We start from the raw sequence: 16,143 nt of genomic DNA on the forward strand, positions 1-16,143 counted from the left end.
GAACTGTAATGAACACACTGCATTTTCACTTGTAAAACCACAACTATATATTTTTGGCTCGACCACATCGAGTAGACGTTGATTTCGTCTGATATTTTCTCCAGGGATTTGCGTCGTAGTCCGACGGCGAGCTCTGCATGGTCAATGTTACCGCTCCTTTTCCTGAAGGCCTCTCAGGCAGTTTTAAAGAGGAGCTCATATAACGGTTTGTGTTACATCATGTCTGTTGGCTGTCCACAGTCCCATATGACATCATGCCCCCACATATGTACAAGCCATATCCCCACGTCCATTAATCAAACCGCTGCCCGTGTCCCGCCAAGCATGAATCATCGTGTGTTGACCCTCGTTGGGTGTGGATTGGGGGGGCTTCTCTAACGTGACCTTTTTGAGCGTGACTCATTTTGACTGTGTTTTGCCCCCCCCCCCCCCCCACCTCTCGCAGAGAACGTGCAGCTTCGGAGGCTTCGACCTGACCAACCGCTCACTCCACGTGCTCAACGCGGGCTCAGAGGCCAACGTAAGTGCCGGCGGCTTTTAAAATGAGCAGAGGCTGCGGGGGAACACAAGCCGAAGTCGGCCTGTCCCGCTAAATCACCATATCTCCTGTTTACTGCCTTGTTTTTGTGATTCCTCCCCCCTTTGCCCTTTGTTTTCTCCCGTTCAATCTCCCCCCGATTCACTCTTTGTTCATCCTTGCTTTTTACTCTTTCTTCTCGAAACAGAATAAAGAACAAGAAGCGATATACAGAGAAGTGGTCAAGTCCCCCACGACGTCCCGGATCTCGCTGGGCAAGAAGGTGAAGTCTGTGAAGGAGACGATGAGGAAGCGCATGTCGAAGAAGTACAGCAGCTCCTTGTCCGAGCAGGTTAGACATAAACACACTTGGCTGCACACAAACGCACTGTATTTGTAGGAAGTGCAGGTAACTTTGAACATTTAATACTTTCCCTTGATATCGGGATAGGGTACGTTGAGTATGTATAACCAAAGTCAGACCTTAACGTTGTTTAAAACCCGGCGGCAAACAGAATCTACACATTGTGTTGAATCTGTTGGAGAAGTGAGCCGAGCACAGCTGTAAAGAGACAAAAAAGGCTCCCCAGTGTTCTGCAAACATTTAGAGGAAGTTTTGCAGCGGCGGCCACACACTCTGTCCACGGGCTGCGAGTGGGCGGGGGTGTTTGTGTTGGTTACAGAATAAACACGGAGCACTAAAAACATACATTTGGATTCCACCCTCTGCCGCGCTCTCGCCGGGCCCGGTGTGGACGGGGCGCGGCCGACGCTTCACGCTGAGCTCATGCAGCAGAAGTGTCCCCCCCGGGCTCGTTCTCAGCAAACGAAGACTATAAGTGCGAGTGTGTTAAATGGCTGGCCTTCCTATTTCTGGGCATCCAGTGGCTCCAGCAGCGGCCTCTTGATGTCACCCTAAAGAATATGTCACTGAGGGACAGTTGAACATCTGTCCGTCGCGGTGGTCTCAACACTGTGACCCACATTTCCTGGCACGAGTCACGGAGCCGTCGGGCAGGGGAGAGCAAAGAAAAATATATTGTCATCTCATAATGTCTCGAGCACGGCCATTTTATAGACCACAATGCCACCTAGTGGAATACTGGAGCCAATAAAACATGTACAGTAGATGTCCACATGTTTATGGATGTTGCTGCTTCGTTATTAGAGTTAAATCATTGAAAAGAAAACATTTTAATCCAGTGTTTAGTTATTTAATTAATGCAAAACAACCCATTGGCCCTTGTGAGGTAATAAATTACTTTAACAGGCAGATTGAATAGTGTCATTGCCTCCATAATTTGATGTAGTTCCTCTTGAAGTAAGTTGTTCCAACAGGAAATTAGACAGTGAGTCAACCGCAGGGAAATCAGTTCAAAACCTCCTTTTATTCTGAAGGACTTTTATTGGCTGGATGTTTTCGTTGCCTCCTCTAGTGCCGCCTTCACCACATGAGGGATATGGTCACTTTTTTAAGTGTCTTAATGCAGAACTCACATGTCCGGATTACCAGTGAAAGTTTTATCGTCCACTGTAGTAATTTCTGGCTGCGGAAGAAAACTCCGTCGCCCGAAGCGACTCCAGCGTAACGGACGAGGAACAAAAAACCCACAGTGGTCGTCTGTGTAGAATTAATCGCTTTATGAAGGAATGTCTATACAGCACTGTAACCCAGAAGAGTTTCATTGTGGTATATGAGGTCTTGAGAATTGGTTTAACACAGACTTTTTAGATTTCTTTTAATTTTATCGTCTGAGGGTCACAGGGGCGGCTGGAGCCAATCCCAGCTCACATCGGGGCAGGTCCACCCTGGACAGGTCACTAGAATATCACAGGGCCAATCTACAGAGACAAATAGCCACTCACACTCACGTTCACATACAATAAGACTAAAGAAAACCCAGGAACCCCAACATATTAAGAAGGCCTCCAGAATTTGTATATTTTACATAATCAATACAATTGCATTATCACATTCAGTGTGAAAACTCAGTTGTATATGTGTCTATCTCTTTAAGACACAATTAACAATTAAAAAAAAATTGCCTCTCACTTTCTTATCTTCCCCCACATGTCAACTTCTTAAACTTTCCCGTCTCGTAACTGCACAACATTTCTTTCTTCGTCTGTTCCCCGTATCCATTCATCACCCATGCTCATCTCTCTCTCTCTCTCTCTCTCTCTCTCTCTCTCTCTCTCTTTTTGTCTTTCAGTCCAGTCTGGACGGGGCCCCCGGTTCCCCTCAGTCCCCCCAGCCCGACACCGACTCTCTGGAGAAGCCGAAGCTCAAGGCCGGAGGCTCAGTGGAAAGTCTGCGCAGTTCACTCAGCGGACAGAGCTCAATGAGTAAGTCGAGATTCGTTATTCTAGAAAAGGCATGCAGGGTTTTTTTTCAGATACGATTATTTTTAATATTGTGAATAAGAGAAACGTTATCAGGACTATTTTTTTGCTGCATATTTTGGCATCACGTAGCTCTTGTAAATGTCTGAATGAAAAGACAACCGTAAGTATTAAACATCCTCTCAATGCAAAACACCTGTGATTTGTAGCGGTTGCATGTTTCAAATCCAGACAGGTGACGCAACCTCCACGCTGCGTCTGGCATGACATGTCGAGCACATTTCTGGTGGGAATTCCATGAAGAGCGATTCTCTCTGTTGATAACACCCAGCTCCCGCAGCTGCCTCAACATGTTTCCTGATCCCGGAGAGTTTTCCAAGCCTGTTTTCGTCCTCTCGGGTCATCTCATTCAATTACATCCTCTGATTACTTCAGCCTGTTGTTTGCGTCACGTCTTTGCGGATACATTTCCCTACCGCTGTTTTAAGTTCAGAGCGAATTGAACACTTGGCCCACTACAGGCGATTCAAAGCCGCGGAACAGCCGCACAAACAGGCGGCAATGATTAGGTCGGAAGTCTTGTCTCTTTGATTCCCGCACGTCGACGTGATTCCTGCACCGTTTGCTCGGACGCTTAAATATGCAGCAAATACTCAGCTTCTCCCAGGATGTGCGACACACGTGTTCAAGACCCAGTTAAACTCTTGACTGACACAGAAACTCAATCTCGAGTCTCGAATCTACTTGAGAAAACCATTAAACATTAAACCGTGACGATGAGGAGATGTTCTGATGACAGTTTCAGTCTGGATCGACTGTGTTCGACATTTTCCAGCTTCTCTAAACGTGTCTGTGTTCAGGTGGTCAGACGGTGAGCACCACCGACTCATCGGCCAGCAACAGAGAGAGCGTGAAGTCGGAAGATGGCGATGACGAGGAGCCGCCGTACAGGGGACCGTTCTGTGGTCGGGCCAGGGTCCACACTGACTTCACCCCCAGCCCCTATGACACAGACTCCCTCAAACTAAAGGTAGAACACACTCTGGGACATGGATATGAATGTGCACAGCTAGTTTATGATCACTTGTGTTTAAAGTCAGTAGCCACAGTCTCTCTACCTCTCAATATCTATTTGCTATTCTATAATTTTCCAAGCTAGTTCCTGTATTTTTGCACAAACAGTAAAAGCCAAACGATTGGCTCATCCCCTGATTCTGAATTCTTCCTCCAGCGCGGCGACGTGATCGACATCATCAGCAAGCCGCCCATGGGAACGTGGATGGGCCTGCTCAACAACAAAGTGGGCACCTTCAAGTTCATCTACGTGGACGTGCTGAGCGAAGAGGAGGAGAAACCCAAGAGGCCCGTGAGGAGGAGGAGGAAGGGCCGACCACCCAAGCCCACCTCGGTGGAGGACCTGCTGGAGCGCATCAACCTCAAGGTAAAACACCAGATGTGTTCGGTTGCGTTATGAATCCCGAATAAAGCAGGGTCGGATTTATAGTTTCGGGTCAGTTCACGAGTTTTTAATGGTAGTAAAGTGAGGATTTACATCGATTCTGTTTAAACTTGGCAGAAATCTGTGAAGTTTCCAACCCCCTCGCCCATCTGACACCTCAGCAGGACAAATCAAATTTAAAAAAGAAGAGGCCAAATCTTATGTTCCATTTTTGCATCTAAAGATGAAACTAAATGTCTCACAAACAAGTCCAGTCATGAGCTGTAGAAACAAACATAAATGATTTAATAGTCGTTATCTTGATTTTCTGAAGCTTCATTTCTTAAAGTATTTTTTATGGTTATGGTGCAATAGGTTTTCACAGTAGCTGAATTTATTGCTTGGCTCAAAGAATATTATGAGTCAATATTCTAATTGTTGTCGAGGGGAAACTAGAGATAAATCAAAGGTGTCATTTGTTTTCTCTTTTTCTCATGTTTCTGTCTTTGGCTTCACAGACCTTTCGGAAAAAATTAAGAGTTATGATTCAGTTGTCGTAGATCAACGAAGAAACAATATTCCTTTTGTTTTCATCTGTGTTTGTTGGTTAGTTAGCAGGATTACGCAAAAACCGCTGGATGGATTACCACGAAGAAGAACCCATTAAATTCTGGTTCAGGGGGGATGATCCAGGAATTGTTTTTCACTTTGTTTAAAATGAAGAGATATGGTTTTTCCTAGTAATATAATTCATTAATTAAAAATCCAGATCTAGTGAATTTAAACGTGGGACTGTTGGGTCTTGACTTAGCTCTCGACTGAGTCCCATTCTGGTTATAAATGTCAAAGAACTTTCGGTTAAACTGGCGGGCCTGGATTTTTTGAAGCGCACGTCATCGGTGCTCATCCAAAAACCACCAAAGTGTAAATCTCCACACCCCTGTAACGTTTGGCCCAGGGGACCGTCTGCCAAGTAACCTCTGGATTTAGAACGTGTTTAGCTTTTCCAGTGTCTGAGAGGACAAAAGATGCTGCGAGTGAGAGGAGCCGGCTGCCGGTGTTTGTGTTAGTTGGTGGTCCTTTGTTTAGTCTTGCGTCATCCAGCGGGAATAGAAGACTTTCCTGCTCCTGGACTCCACGGTTGTAATTGGTGGTCTCGCTGGTGACACACAGTCTATCTATGTGCTCGTCCAACAAAGCCGAGTGCGGAGCCCAGTAATATTCAAAGTGGAAGCAGTTGTGAGGGAATGACGGCGTCAGCACTCACACAGGGCGTCTCCACGTTTAGATCGCACCGTGGTTCCTGTGTGATCGCGTTTGTGTGTGAAGCCGTGTCCTCTGTGGTGGAAGGGTTATTTCGATGCGATGGTCCCCACCTTCAGTTCTTCTTCATTTCTTTGCTTGGTTTCGAAAAAAACCTCGTCTGCAGATTCCGGTCACATCTATAGAAGAGCTTGGGATTGGAGCCACTCACTCTGTCATTACTTTACATGCTAACTCACTGAGTCCGTTTTCTGTGCCCGGCCTCAACTCGACAAAGTTTGTGCCATGTTGTATTTGAGGTTGATGACATTTGAGGCAGCCATAACTGAGTTAGCCCCGGTTTAACCTGATTACATGCTATTTGTAAATCAGCAGTTTGGATTTGCCTCACCAGTGGTTTTTCAAAATTCCCAGTGTGAAAGGGAAATCAAGTTTGTACTTGATGTTTCATATTTATGCCCTAAACCCTAAAGTTTCTGTCACTCGTCCCACGACTCTGATCCAAACTGTCTTTTTCTTTACTCTGGTGAATTCTTGCTTCAGTCTTCAGACAGCGTCCACTTCAAGCTCACACTCTGTGTTTGTGTCACCTCAGGAGCACATGCCCACGTTCCTGTTCAACGGCTACGAGGACCTGGACACGTTCAAGCTGCTTGAGGAGGAGGACCTGGACGAGCTGAACATTAAAGACCCTCAGCACAGAGCCGTACTGCTCACTGCTGTAGAGCTGCTGCAAGAGTACGACAGTAAGTACACTGAACACGCACGTATTGTGGATGTTTGGAACACGTCAAACCCCTCTGGCTGTTTAAAAATGTGTGTATTTTGATCTTTTGAGTTCGGTTATACAAAGTATTTTTTGAGAATTCTCACTAAAGCTGAGAAAAATACATTTAGAGTATGAGCGTTTCAAACTGGAACAAAGACGTCATCTTGAAACCTCAACAGTTTTGCGGTAATATAACCGAATCAATTGTTCCAGTTACTTTTTATGCTTAAATGGCAGCCAAAAGTGTGAAAGAAAATCAAAGCCAAACTTCAAAATCAAATCAAAAACCTGAGGGATTTAGTTTCGGCATGAAAATCGTAACCATTCGACCCTCAGCACAGTAGAGAATGACGCTGTCCTCTGTGTGTCTCCGTGTGTTCAGGCAGCAGTGATCCGGAGCGCAGCGGCCTGTCGGGCTCCCAGGAGAAGCTGCTCTCTGAGGGACGGGGCCTGGTGGGAGACTCCCCGCGGGACTCCGGCTGCTACGAGAGCAATGAGAACCTGGAGAATGGTAATGATAGCTTTGCTTAGTCTAGACCAGCATTACCTGAAGGACCACTGGGAATTAGCTCAGCTGAGTCTAGCAGTGACTCCTTCGCCTCCTTTTTTTTTTTTTTTTTCATCCTTTCCGGGCTCCCACCTCCGCTCCATCACTTGCTAAACTTCTGCATTCTAACAATCCGCCCATCACACGCCTCTGGACCAGCATCCGCCAGTCAAACCGCTCCTCCCTCTGCCACCCCCCTCTAGTGGGGGTGCTTCTGCGGAGGAGGAGACCCTTTGCCATTTCAAACCTTCTTACCTTTTCTATTCTTGCTATTTCTTCACTCCGCTTTCTTCGCTGCTCTTTCCATCCTGTAGGCATTCTGTATCATCAGCGCCACAGTCTGCTTGTAACTGAAAGGGAGCCAGGCCCCAGACCGCTAAGCCTAGTCCGCCCCACATTGCTGGGGGAGCAGAGGGAGAGACCCTCCCCAATGCACAGAACTGTCCCGCTGAGAACAAACTCACTGCCCAGTCACGGACTCAGATTCCCGGCTCCCCCGCCTGTGGGCTGGAGGCCGACACACGGACACCAGGAGGACGCTGACGGCCTCCGAGAGTATTTCTGTTAAATGTTTTTAATTTAGGAAAAGAGCTCGAGGAGCAGCATGTCAACGAGAACTGTTTATTTGCAGTGGTGGTGCTTTAGGTTTTAAAAAAAGAAATGTCTAAGTCAGGTAAATGATTCACAGCTGCTTTGAATCTCAGAAGACGTCACTCTCCTTGTGTTTATAGTGACCATATTGCACAAACAATCAAACAGTATGTGCCTAAAAGAGATGTGGATGAAAATATTTTTAAAAACTGTAGTGCATAGATTGTAAGAGAGTTCTGATCCTAGGTCGAGGTGATTATTTGTGAGATTTGTTTCCTGTTTATTTTTTGAAGACGACTGTAAGCTTTCTCCTCCTCTAAAGGAGCATTCTTTTTATTTTAACAGCTCCATAACTCATAAATCACTGCTTTGTCAAACCTTTCTTTCTTTCTATATCTGTCGGGCTCCAGCGTAACGGCTGGATTGCCCCCGTTGTTTGTGTGTGTGTGTGTGTGTGTGTGTGTGTGTGTGTGTGTGTGTGTGTGTGTGTGTGTGTGTGTGTGTGTGTGTGTGTGTGTGTGTGTGTGTGTGTGTGTGTGTGTGTGTGTGTGTGTGTGAGTGTGTATGTGTCATTCAGGTTCAACATTAAAGTGTGCAATCTGCCACGGTAGAGATTTCAGTTGTGGAATAAAAACCACAAAAGAGAGAAAAAAAAAAGACTGGTGCTGCTTGCTTGTTTTTTCTGTTTCTTTCTTCTTTTCCTTCCATGCCACTAAACACTTTTCACAAACTACATAACATGTAGTAAACCTACTGCATTTCTTCCTGCTCGTTCAGGGTTCCACGGTGCTGAAACACACATTCACAGTGTTTATTAGTGGGGAAAATAAATAAAAGTTACAAGAAATCTATTTGAATTCTGATTATGAAGGTAATTAGGATACATACTAACAGTTTTAGTTTCCTTCGGGAGAACGATGGCACTGTCGAGCCCTGAATGTCTCGCTCTTTTAATCAAACGACTTTCTTCCACATATTTTCCTGTGACTATGTCGTAATTCTTCCTCATATCATTACATGACCTCCTCTGTAATCTATCTGCTGTCGCGTGTCATTTTCATATGCAAACGTAATGTGGTGATGTGTCGGTCGATGAAATGAAAAATACTTGGTGCTCGGACTTTAATCTTAAATCAGTGCACTTTCACTCATAAACGTCAACACGTCCTCAGCTTGTCGTGCATTGTTCATCTTGAAGGATGTTTAGTTTGGACAAGCTGCAGAAATCATTCTCTCATTTTAAAGACTATAAATTGATTTTAATATAGTAAAGTATCTCTGACACATAATTCATTATAATCCCCTCAATATGATGGAACTTTATTTTGGCGTTTCTGGGAGCCGGTGAAACACTTCATGATGTTCGTCTTGAATTACTTTTCTATCATTAAACCATTTCAACGTCTCTGGTAAACCACACTATGTGGCAGCCGCACATCTCTTCCATCCATTTCGCTCTGTAAGCCAAAGGAGAGATGGTAAGTTGCTTCAGCCTTTTTGTTCCAATGTTTCAGAAATATTCACATCTTTGGGATTTTTATTTGGGATCGCTGCTATGACAACGACCAATCAGCCAGTTGTGTCTGCTTGTGGTTTATAGATAAGACTGGAGAATAAGAATGTAAAGTTTATATGAGTGGGTTTTTTAATTTTCAAATGACTTCCCTCTGTCTGACTTTTTCAATTTAATCAAACTTTATCCCGAGGCACTTTACAGAGAAAGTTTGAGACGTTATATTATTTTAGAGAAATACAAACTGTGACAATGAGGGAAAACAATAATTTATTATTTTTAACATTCGTTCTAATGACTTGAACAGACATCACAAACTGAAGACTGAGGGATCTGTTTTTCTGGTGGAAACACTTTGAGCTTGTTTCACTTTGAGGAAACTTGTTTACAGCAGGTTAAGAATAAGTATTTTTATTTTTGCAGGCAAGAGCAGGAAAACGTCCCGTTCCAGTCGCTCCTCGGCGGGTCTCCAGTCTCCAGACTACCCCACCCTGCCCATGACCCTTTCAACTGAGGCCCTGCAGCAGAACGGCAAGAACCAGCGCACAAAGTTCCCGAAGAGCTTGTTCATCAAACCCTCCCTCAAGGCCTTCAACCTGCTGGGGCTGCGCAAAGCCCCCAGACGGTCCCCGATCCCAGCAAGCCGCAGCTGCGAGGACCTGGACGGACCCCCGCAGCCCACTGGACCCTGGAAACGTTCCCACTCTCTGGGAGACCTGCAATGGGAGCAGACTTATGAGCAGAAGAAAGATCTGGGCCTGGAGGTTAAACCCCCCATGGAAAGGCCCAAATCAGACAGCAGTAACTCAACCAAGGTCTGCAGAGGGGAGGGGTCCCCAGCTCAGAATGGGACTCCACCAGTGAGCCCTAAAGGAAGGGCTGAGAGACCACCCATACCTTCCCAGCTGCCTCTCCGACCCCCTTGTCCCACACCCCAGTCCCCTACTCACCCAGAGCCCTTCTCCAGTCCTACTCCCAGTCCCCCATACTCCAGTGGGGAGAGGGTGATCCGGACTCACTCCAAAAAGCCCCCTGTCCCACCTCCCGTTCCCGCCAAAAAGTCTAGGGAAAGACTTGCCAATGGCCTCCGTCACGCCCCTCTCTCCCTGCCCTCCTCGCCGTCTCCCACCGCCTCCCCGACCCACTCCCTCACCCGCTCTCACCCCAGCAGCCCCCAAATCCGAAGTAGCAGCAGCAGCCCCTGCCCCCCTGCTCTGCCCGCCAAGTCCCCGAGCACCCCGGCCAGCCCCTGCGCCACCTCATCGGCCTCGTCGTTCGGCGAGGAGTCGGGCACCCCCCCGGCGGTCCAGCCTCCGTGGCTCTCGGACCTTGGGGGCAAAGTGGCTGTTTCGAGAAAACTCTCCCATAACAAAATGAGCTCTGACCTGTTCACCCTGCTGGAGCAGCGGCTGGAGGCCGAGGGAATCGACCTGACGGAGGAACCCTACTCTGACAAGGTTAGTATCAATCATCTAGAGGAAACTGAGAAAACAACAACATTACACAGGGGGTGACCTCTGGTTGTGTTGCAGTTTGATAACGTCGCAATAGCTATTGGGTTCATACTTCCTCGTACAATTCAAGCAGATGCTGGAAAACTACAGAAAAAATAATAACCTGATTTCTTCAATAATTTTGCAATAGGTACTAAGGTGTACAGACACATTTAGGAATTCTTTTCATCTTTTGAAAAGTCTACAAAGTCACATTTCCATGGTTATTTAAAAAATGTGGATCAAAGACACCTCGGGGCTTCGTGTCATGCGTCAGACTTGTTTCGGTTTAACATCGTAACATGCCTGACTTAACTTTGTCATAATTTGACTGCAGCTTAGATCCAAATTACTCCGTGTTCAGACCAACAGTATCAGTGGTTTGCTTTGGAGCTCATTTAATTTAAAAATAGACCCTAACAGAGTTTGTTACTTTCTGTGTGCAGATGCCTTTGTGTGTGTAGTGGCATGTATTTTTGAGTGAGGCGGTGTGAGTGTGTTTGCACAATAATAAATACACTGCCTGGAGCTGAGGGGGGAGAGACTGTGGGTTGAGTCTTACTATGATGCGGTTGAGACTGTTAAGTTTATGGGCTGGATCTTACAGAAGGCAGACAGGGGTTATAAAACCCTCTTGCCACTCGCCAAACCCCAGGCTGGGCCCCTTTAACACGGCAGAGCCCCCGACACAAACAACACGTATAACGGACGAGGTGAGAAGTAGCGTCTCACAACAAAGTCAGTCAGACGTGGATCCACAGAGACGTCAGGCAAACTGCGGCTGTAGAGGCAACATGTAGGTTATGAGGGGTAATGCAGTCGTGGGGGTCAAAGGTCATGAAGGTAACACAAATGATTTCAAACTGATTCCTCCCATTTGCTTATCAAATCCTGTAGTTATCAACAAGACGGTTTTCTGAGAGCTCAAACTTCTGCCAGGGGCTGATTGGCCACTTCAGCACCAAATGACATGTATTTAGAAAGAGAGGAAAAAAATGCTGGATACGCCTGATTATTCGGATTCGCTCCAAAATTTGAATGGGTTCATCCTTCGGTCACGCTCCACCCCTCTACAACATTTCATGGAAATCAGATTTTTGTGTAATCCTGCAAACAGACAAGCAAACAAACAGGAAAGAAAAAATTGCCCGAGGTAAAGGTTTTCTTTAACGGTGTGAGTGTTTTAATGCATCAGAATTTCTTCTATAAAACATGGATTTATGTGGTTTGGATTTATTCTTATTTCCATATTCTCACCCTCTCTTTACATTTCGCTCCCTCAGCATGGCCGCTGTGGGATCCCCCAGCCGCTGGTGCAGCGTTACTCTGAAGACCTGGAGCAGCCCGTGAAGGACGTGGCCTCCACCATGGACCAGCTCCGAGTCAAAGAGCTGCGTAAACAACACCGCATGGCTGTAAGGAAACAACACTGATTTTCCTTCAGTGCTTCAAATCAATGACCACTATTGTTTGAGTTATAGAGCTTTAGATTAATGCTTAGTGAGGGTTTCTTAGATGAGGAAATCTAACAATGCAGGCGTGAAAATAGAAAATGAATTTCCCCCGTATCCAACACTGGCGCCATTATTGAGGAACAAAGCAAATTGTGATTTTAATATTTAAAAACCTGGCTACATGTGAAGTTAAAGTTTTTATCCTAAAATTAGTATCCTAAAGTATCCTAAAATTTACTGAAGACTTTATAAAGTGACTTAACACAATTTGGCAAACATTTCTTCATTAAAGTCATCTGAAAAAAGAAAACTACAAAATTCTGTATCTTCAGTCCTGTAACTGATGTCGTCTTGTCCAACTGTGTCCCTCAGATCCCGTCTGGAGGTTTGACCGAGATGTGCCGAAAGCCCCTGCCCTCGGGTAACATCAGCACAGTCCCCGATTGGCTCGTCTCCATCGGCCTGCCCATGTACGCCGCCTCCCTGGCGGCGGCGGGAATCGACACGCTGGGTCGCGTGGCCTTGTTAACGGAGAGCAGCGTGTGGGAAGCCGGGGTCCGGGACCAGAGACACGTCCGCCGGCTGGTCAGCGAGGCGAGATCGGTCAGCGCGCCCAGAGAGGTGAAGTCCTAACCACGTTGGCGGAGTCCGGGTTGGATAACAGGTGTCGACTCACTGGTCAGTACCGCCTCATTTAAAGATGGCGGCTGAAGGCAAATTGGCCACGGGACTGAACTAAAAACCCAGGCGACTACAGTACTTCCTGTCTCGTGTCTGAAGACTCAAAGCGGGCCGCCGTGCTCTCCGATGATTTTTGTCCCCATCACTCTAACTTTTGAAATGTTTACGCCACTGAGGAATTTCCCCTCAACAGCCAAGACAAGCTATCAGATGCCTTTTTGAAGATAAGACTGTAGACTCGCGCTGTGGGATGGCTCCCATTCTGCAGACGCCCTCAAAGTCTTAAAATAAAGACTTGGATCTGCCTTTAAGGAGGATAGCACACTCTTTTGTAGGATGGATGATTTCTTTCCTTTTTTTTAAATACAGAGAGACGGTTTATCTCCTGCCTATTTCATAAGTGCTTCATTTTCATCTCTTCTCGTGGCAAAGCAGCATTATCCGAGGGTTTCCTAAAGACGACGCCAGAACTCACCCTGGACTTCTAATCCACTGAAGACAAACAAGGAGTAAGAGGTGGTTTTGAGATGGCCTATTTTGTATTATGTCTCTGTATTATAGCATAATGAATATCTTCATTTAAAAAAAACGATTTCTATGTTAAAAGAACATTTGTGTTTGCCTTTTGAATGTTGCAGCTCTCAGTCATTTCTAAGCTGAAACAGCTGACATCACATCGCACCCTTATATTTCACATTATATCCAGTTTTCCTGCATATCTCGGATGCACCTCCAGTCTGAATACGAGCACAAACAGAAAGCTCTGTTTCTCGCTCCAGGTTTTTTCTCCACAATCAGCGTTTCACAGCAACAAATACACCCCCTGCGTATCCATGGACGTTTTTTAAGTTGTCTTAGCAATATGAACGAATGGCTGGAAGAGATGGAACGTACAGTAGAGTTGACGCTACTTTGACCGAGACTGAACTGTGCTGAATGTGTCCGAGTCTGAGAAGTAACCGAGGCGCGGATTTTATCAACACGCGCCAGATAGATGGCGATTGTGGTTTTTATTTTCTCGCGAAGCTCAGACGATAAATCACAAAACTACGGGGACGACGCGACAAAAGTGCGAAAGCGTCCTCACTGCTCGAGCACATGTTCACAGGGAGGGAGGAGAGAGTGAAAAATGTTCCAAAGACACAGCTGATAACTGGATTTTGGGGATTTTTACAGACACATGAAAAATTTGCTTCACAGCTGGATAACAAGCTGTTTTGGGACTTTTTCTTTTTTTAACACATTATACTGTAGCTGTAATTGTTGCCAGTGGGAAACTCTTCATTGGGCGCTGCGGGTGGAAGGTGGGAGCAGTCGTATCAGGTGACCTCCGAGGTCTGCACACGGTTTCACACTCTATGGTCTTGAGAAATCAGGGAAACACAGACTGTACAGGGAAACACTGAGTCAGGTCGGTCTGTTGCAGAAAAACAACAACTTTGGGCCAAAAAACTAAAAACTGAAAACAACCAGAATCTCTTTCATTTGCACACAATTGATCTAACAAATAATCTTTCTTTGTGTAGTTTTTTTTTCTCCCAGTAAAGTTCTATCTTTCACAACCAGAACTGAAGTGGTTATTCCACGGATTTCATATTTTAAAAAAAATTGACCAAGTGTTATTGTTAATGTGTTTTTTTTTTTTTGCAGTGGGCACTTGATAGGTAGATGTTTGATGCCTTTTTCTTCTTCTTCAATCAAAGTGGTGCTCTGGGAGAGTGAGGACGGGGGGGGGGGTCGGGGGGTCACTATTAAAAAAACAAAAAACAAGTGTTTTGTAATGAATGAAAATACTGACACTGTAAATGCACTTTAGAGGGTAAATCTAGCTGTTTTTATAGGTGAAATTGGCTTCATTTAATGGACATTCGTTGTCAGGTATTATAAAAGGGTTTCAGTGGGTAACGCTGGTATTTTTTAATTTAGTGTTGAGTTCCCGATGCCAAGTTTTAATAACCATTCACGAGTTAACCAGTTCCAGTGACTTACTTCCAGTTTGTTTTTGCAGTCTTACAGAAAATACAAATTCTTGATTACATATATGAAATGCTTAGTAGAAGTTGCACATTCTGTATATGTAATTGATATTTAATTAATAACTTATTTTTTTGCTCTTTTTTTTTTTCCACATCAACTGTAATTAGCTGTACTATATGAATAGCAATACCTTCCTGCATAATGCATATTGCTTTAGCCAGTGAGGAGCTGCAGTATGTAATGTAAAATATGTGTACAAATTATTTTATTTGGTTTTCATCTACCTAATGATTGTCCATACAGATTTGCTTGTGTATTGAAACAACAAAAGTAATGTCCATAACTATTTGTCATTCTTAAATATAATAAAAAACTGTTTCTTGCCATCCACTGTTTTGCTCCAGTTTGTCGCCACACACACACACACACACACACACACACACACACACACACACACACACAGACACACACACATTCTCCGAAAGAGGTAACAAATACACATGCACAGATACAGAAATGGGGAGACGTGGGCCTGACCTCCTGCCTCTTATGGTCATTGTGGTAAACTAACACTGGCCTGTTAATACAATCTTAATTATAGAGTTTAGAATTAAAAATGAAAAAGTATCTATACACAACAAAAAGACTAATAACACCAGACTTGATTTGATTCCAACTGGTCTGTCAAACATGTTATTATTTTATTCTTGGCTCCTATGATTGCAGACAATATACATTTTCCTGAGTGTGGTCAAAAGGGAAAATTATAACCAATATGCTTCTCTTACTGTGCTGGACAGTGTAAAGTTCAGTATATGTATAAACCTCTGAAATCACAGAGCTTAAAAACGTTTCCTTGTTTTGTCTATCGTGTAATTCCTCATTTAGTGAACTGCACGTGCTCTGGAGCAACACAGACAGTTGCTCTGTGGCTCTGGTCCTCAGGTCGACTGGCCCTTGTCGCAGTGCAGCTGTCGTCAATGAAAACACTTTTTTTGGTTTGTTCCAAATAGGCACTCATCAGACCAAAGACCCCGAATTGATGAAATACAGAATCAGAACAGAAGTTTTTACTTGGATACTTGGCTGCAGTGTGGGTCATGAATCCTGCCTGATCCATGTTACTGGATGCGACATGGACCAAATTAAAAAGTCAAATAAAACATTTTCAAAGATGGTATTTTTATCACACTGTTTGCCAAATGTTCATTTTCCAATAAGTTTTATTTTTATTTTTATTGATGCTATAAATACAGGGTAAAACTTCATGATTGACAGCCAACATGTACTCAACATGAGGCCTTGTTAATGTAGCCTCTTTCCCCCGATGGCTATTGTGCAGACTCTGGCTCCACATGTGCAAGATGGAGTTTGCATCCCAGATATTGTAACTTTATTTCTGGAGAGTGGGAGGAAGTCTATGCTCTGTCCTAATTTGCTATTGGCTAGTAGCTGCTAGTATTGTATTTATTTTCCTTTTTTACGCAGCAGTAATGAGCAGTTCGCCTCCACCTCTCTACTCCGTCCACAACAGATATAATTGCTCATCCAATTTAA

General features: G+C 44.8%; 1 protein-coding gene across 7 annotated transcripts in view; it reads left to right on the plus strand.

Annotated features, from left to right (window-relative positions):
* Positions 1-13,408, plus strand: part of sash1a (SAM and SH3 domain containing 1a) — a 156,781-nt gene extending 143,373 nt beyond the window's left edge. For all 7 annotated transcript variants that reach the window (XM_034580358.1, XM_034580359.1, XM_034580362.1 and 4 more), the window contains 10 exons: positions 446-520; positions 726-869; positions 2,731-2,863; positions 3,721-3,890; positions 4,092-4,301; positions 6,157-6,307; positions 6,713-6,841; positions 9,405-10,438; positions 11,758-11,889; positions 12,301-13,408. In XM_034580358.1, the coding sequence (XP_034436249.1) occupies positions 446-520; positions 726-869; positions 2,731-2,863; positions 3,721-3,890; positions 4,092-4,301; positions 6,157-6,307; positions 6,713-6,841; positions 9,405-10,438; positions 11,758-11,889; positions 12,301-12,561 (2,439 nt within the window). In that variant the 3' untranslated portion in view covers positions 12,562-13,408. The remainder of the gene's footprint in view (positions 1-445; positions 521-725; positions 870-2,730; positions 2,864-3,720; positions 3,891-4,091; positions 4,302-6,156; positions 6,308-6,712; positions 6,842-9,404; positions 10,439-11,757; positions 11,890-12,300) is intronic.
* The last annotated feature ends 2,735 nt before the right edge of the window (positions 13,409-16,143 follow it).

This window comes from Hippoglossus hippoglossus, chromosome 24 (genome assembly GCF_009819705.1).
Source record: "Hippoglossus hippoglossus isolate fHipHip1 chromosome 24, fHipHip1.pri, whole genome shotgun sequence".
Classification (NCBI taxonomy): Eukaryota; Metazoa; Chordata; class Actinopteri; order Pleuronectiformes; family Pleuronectidae; genus Hippoglossus; species Hippoglossus hippoglossus.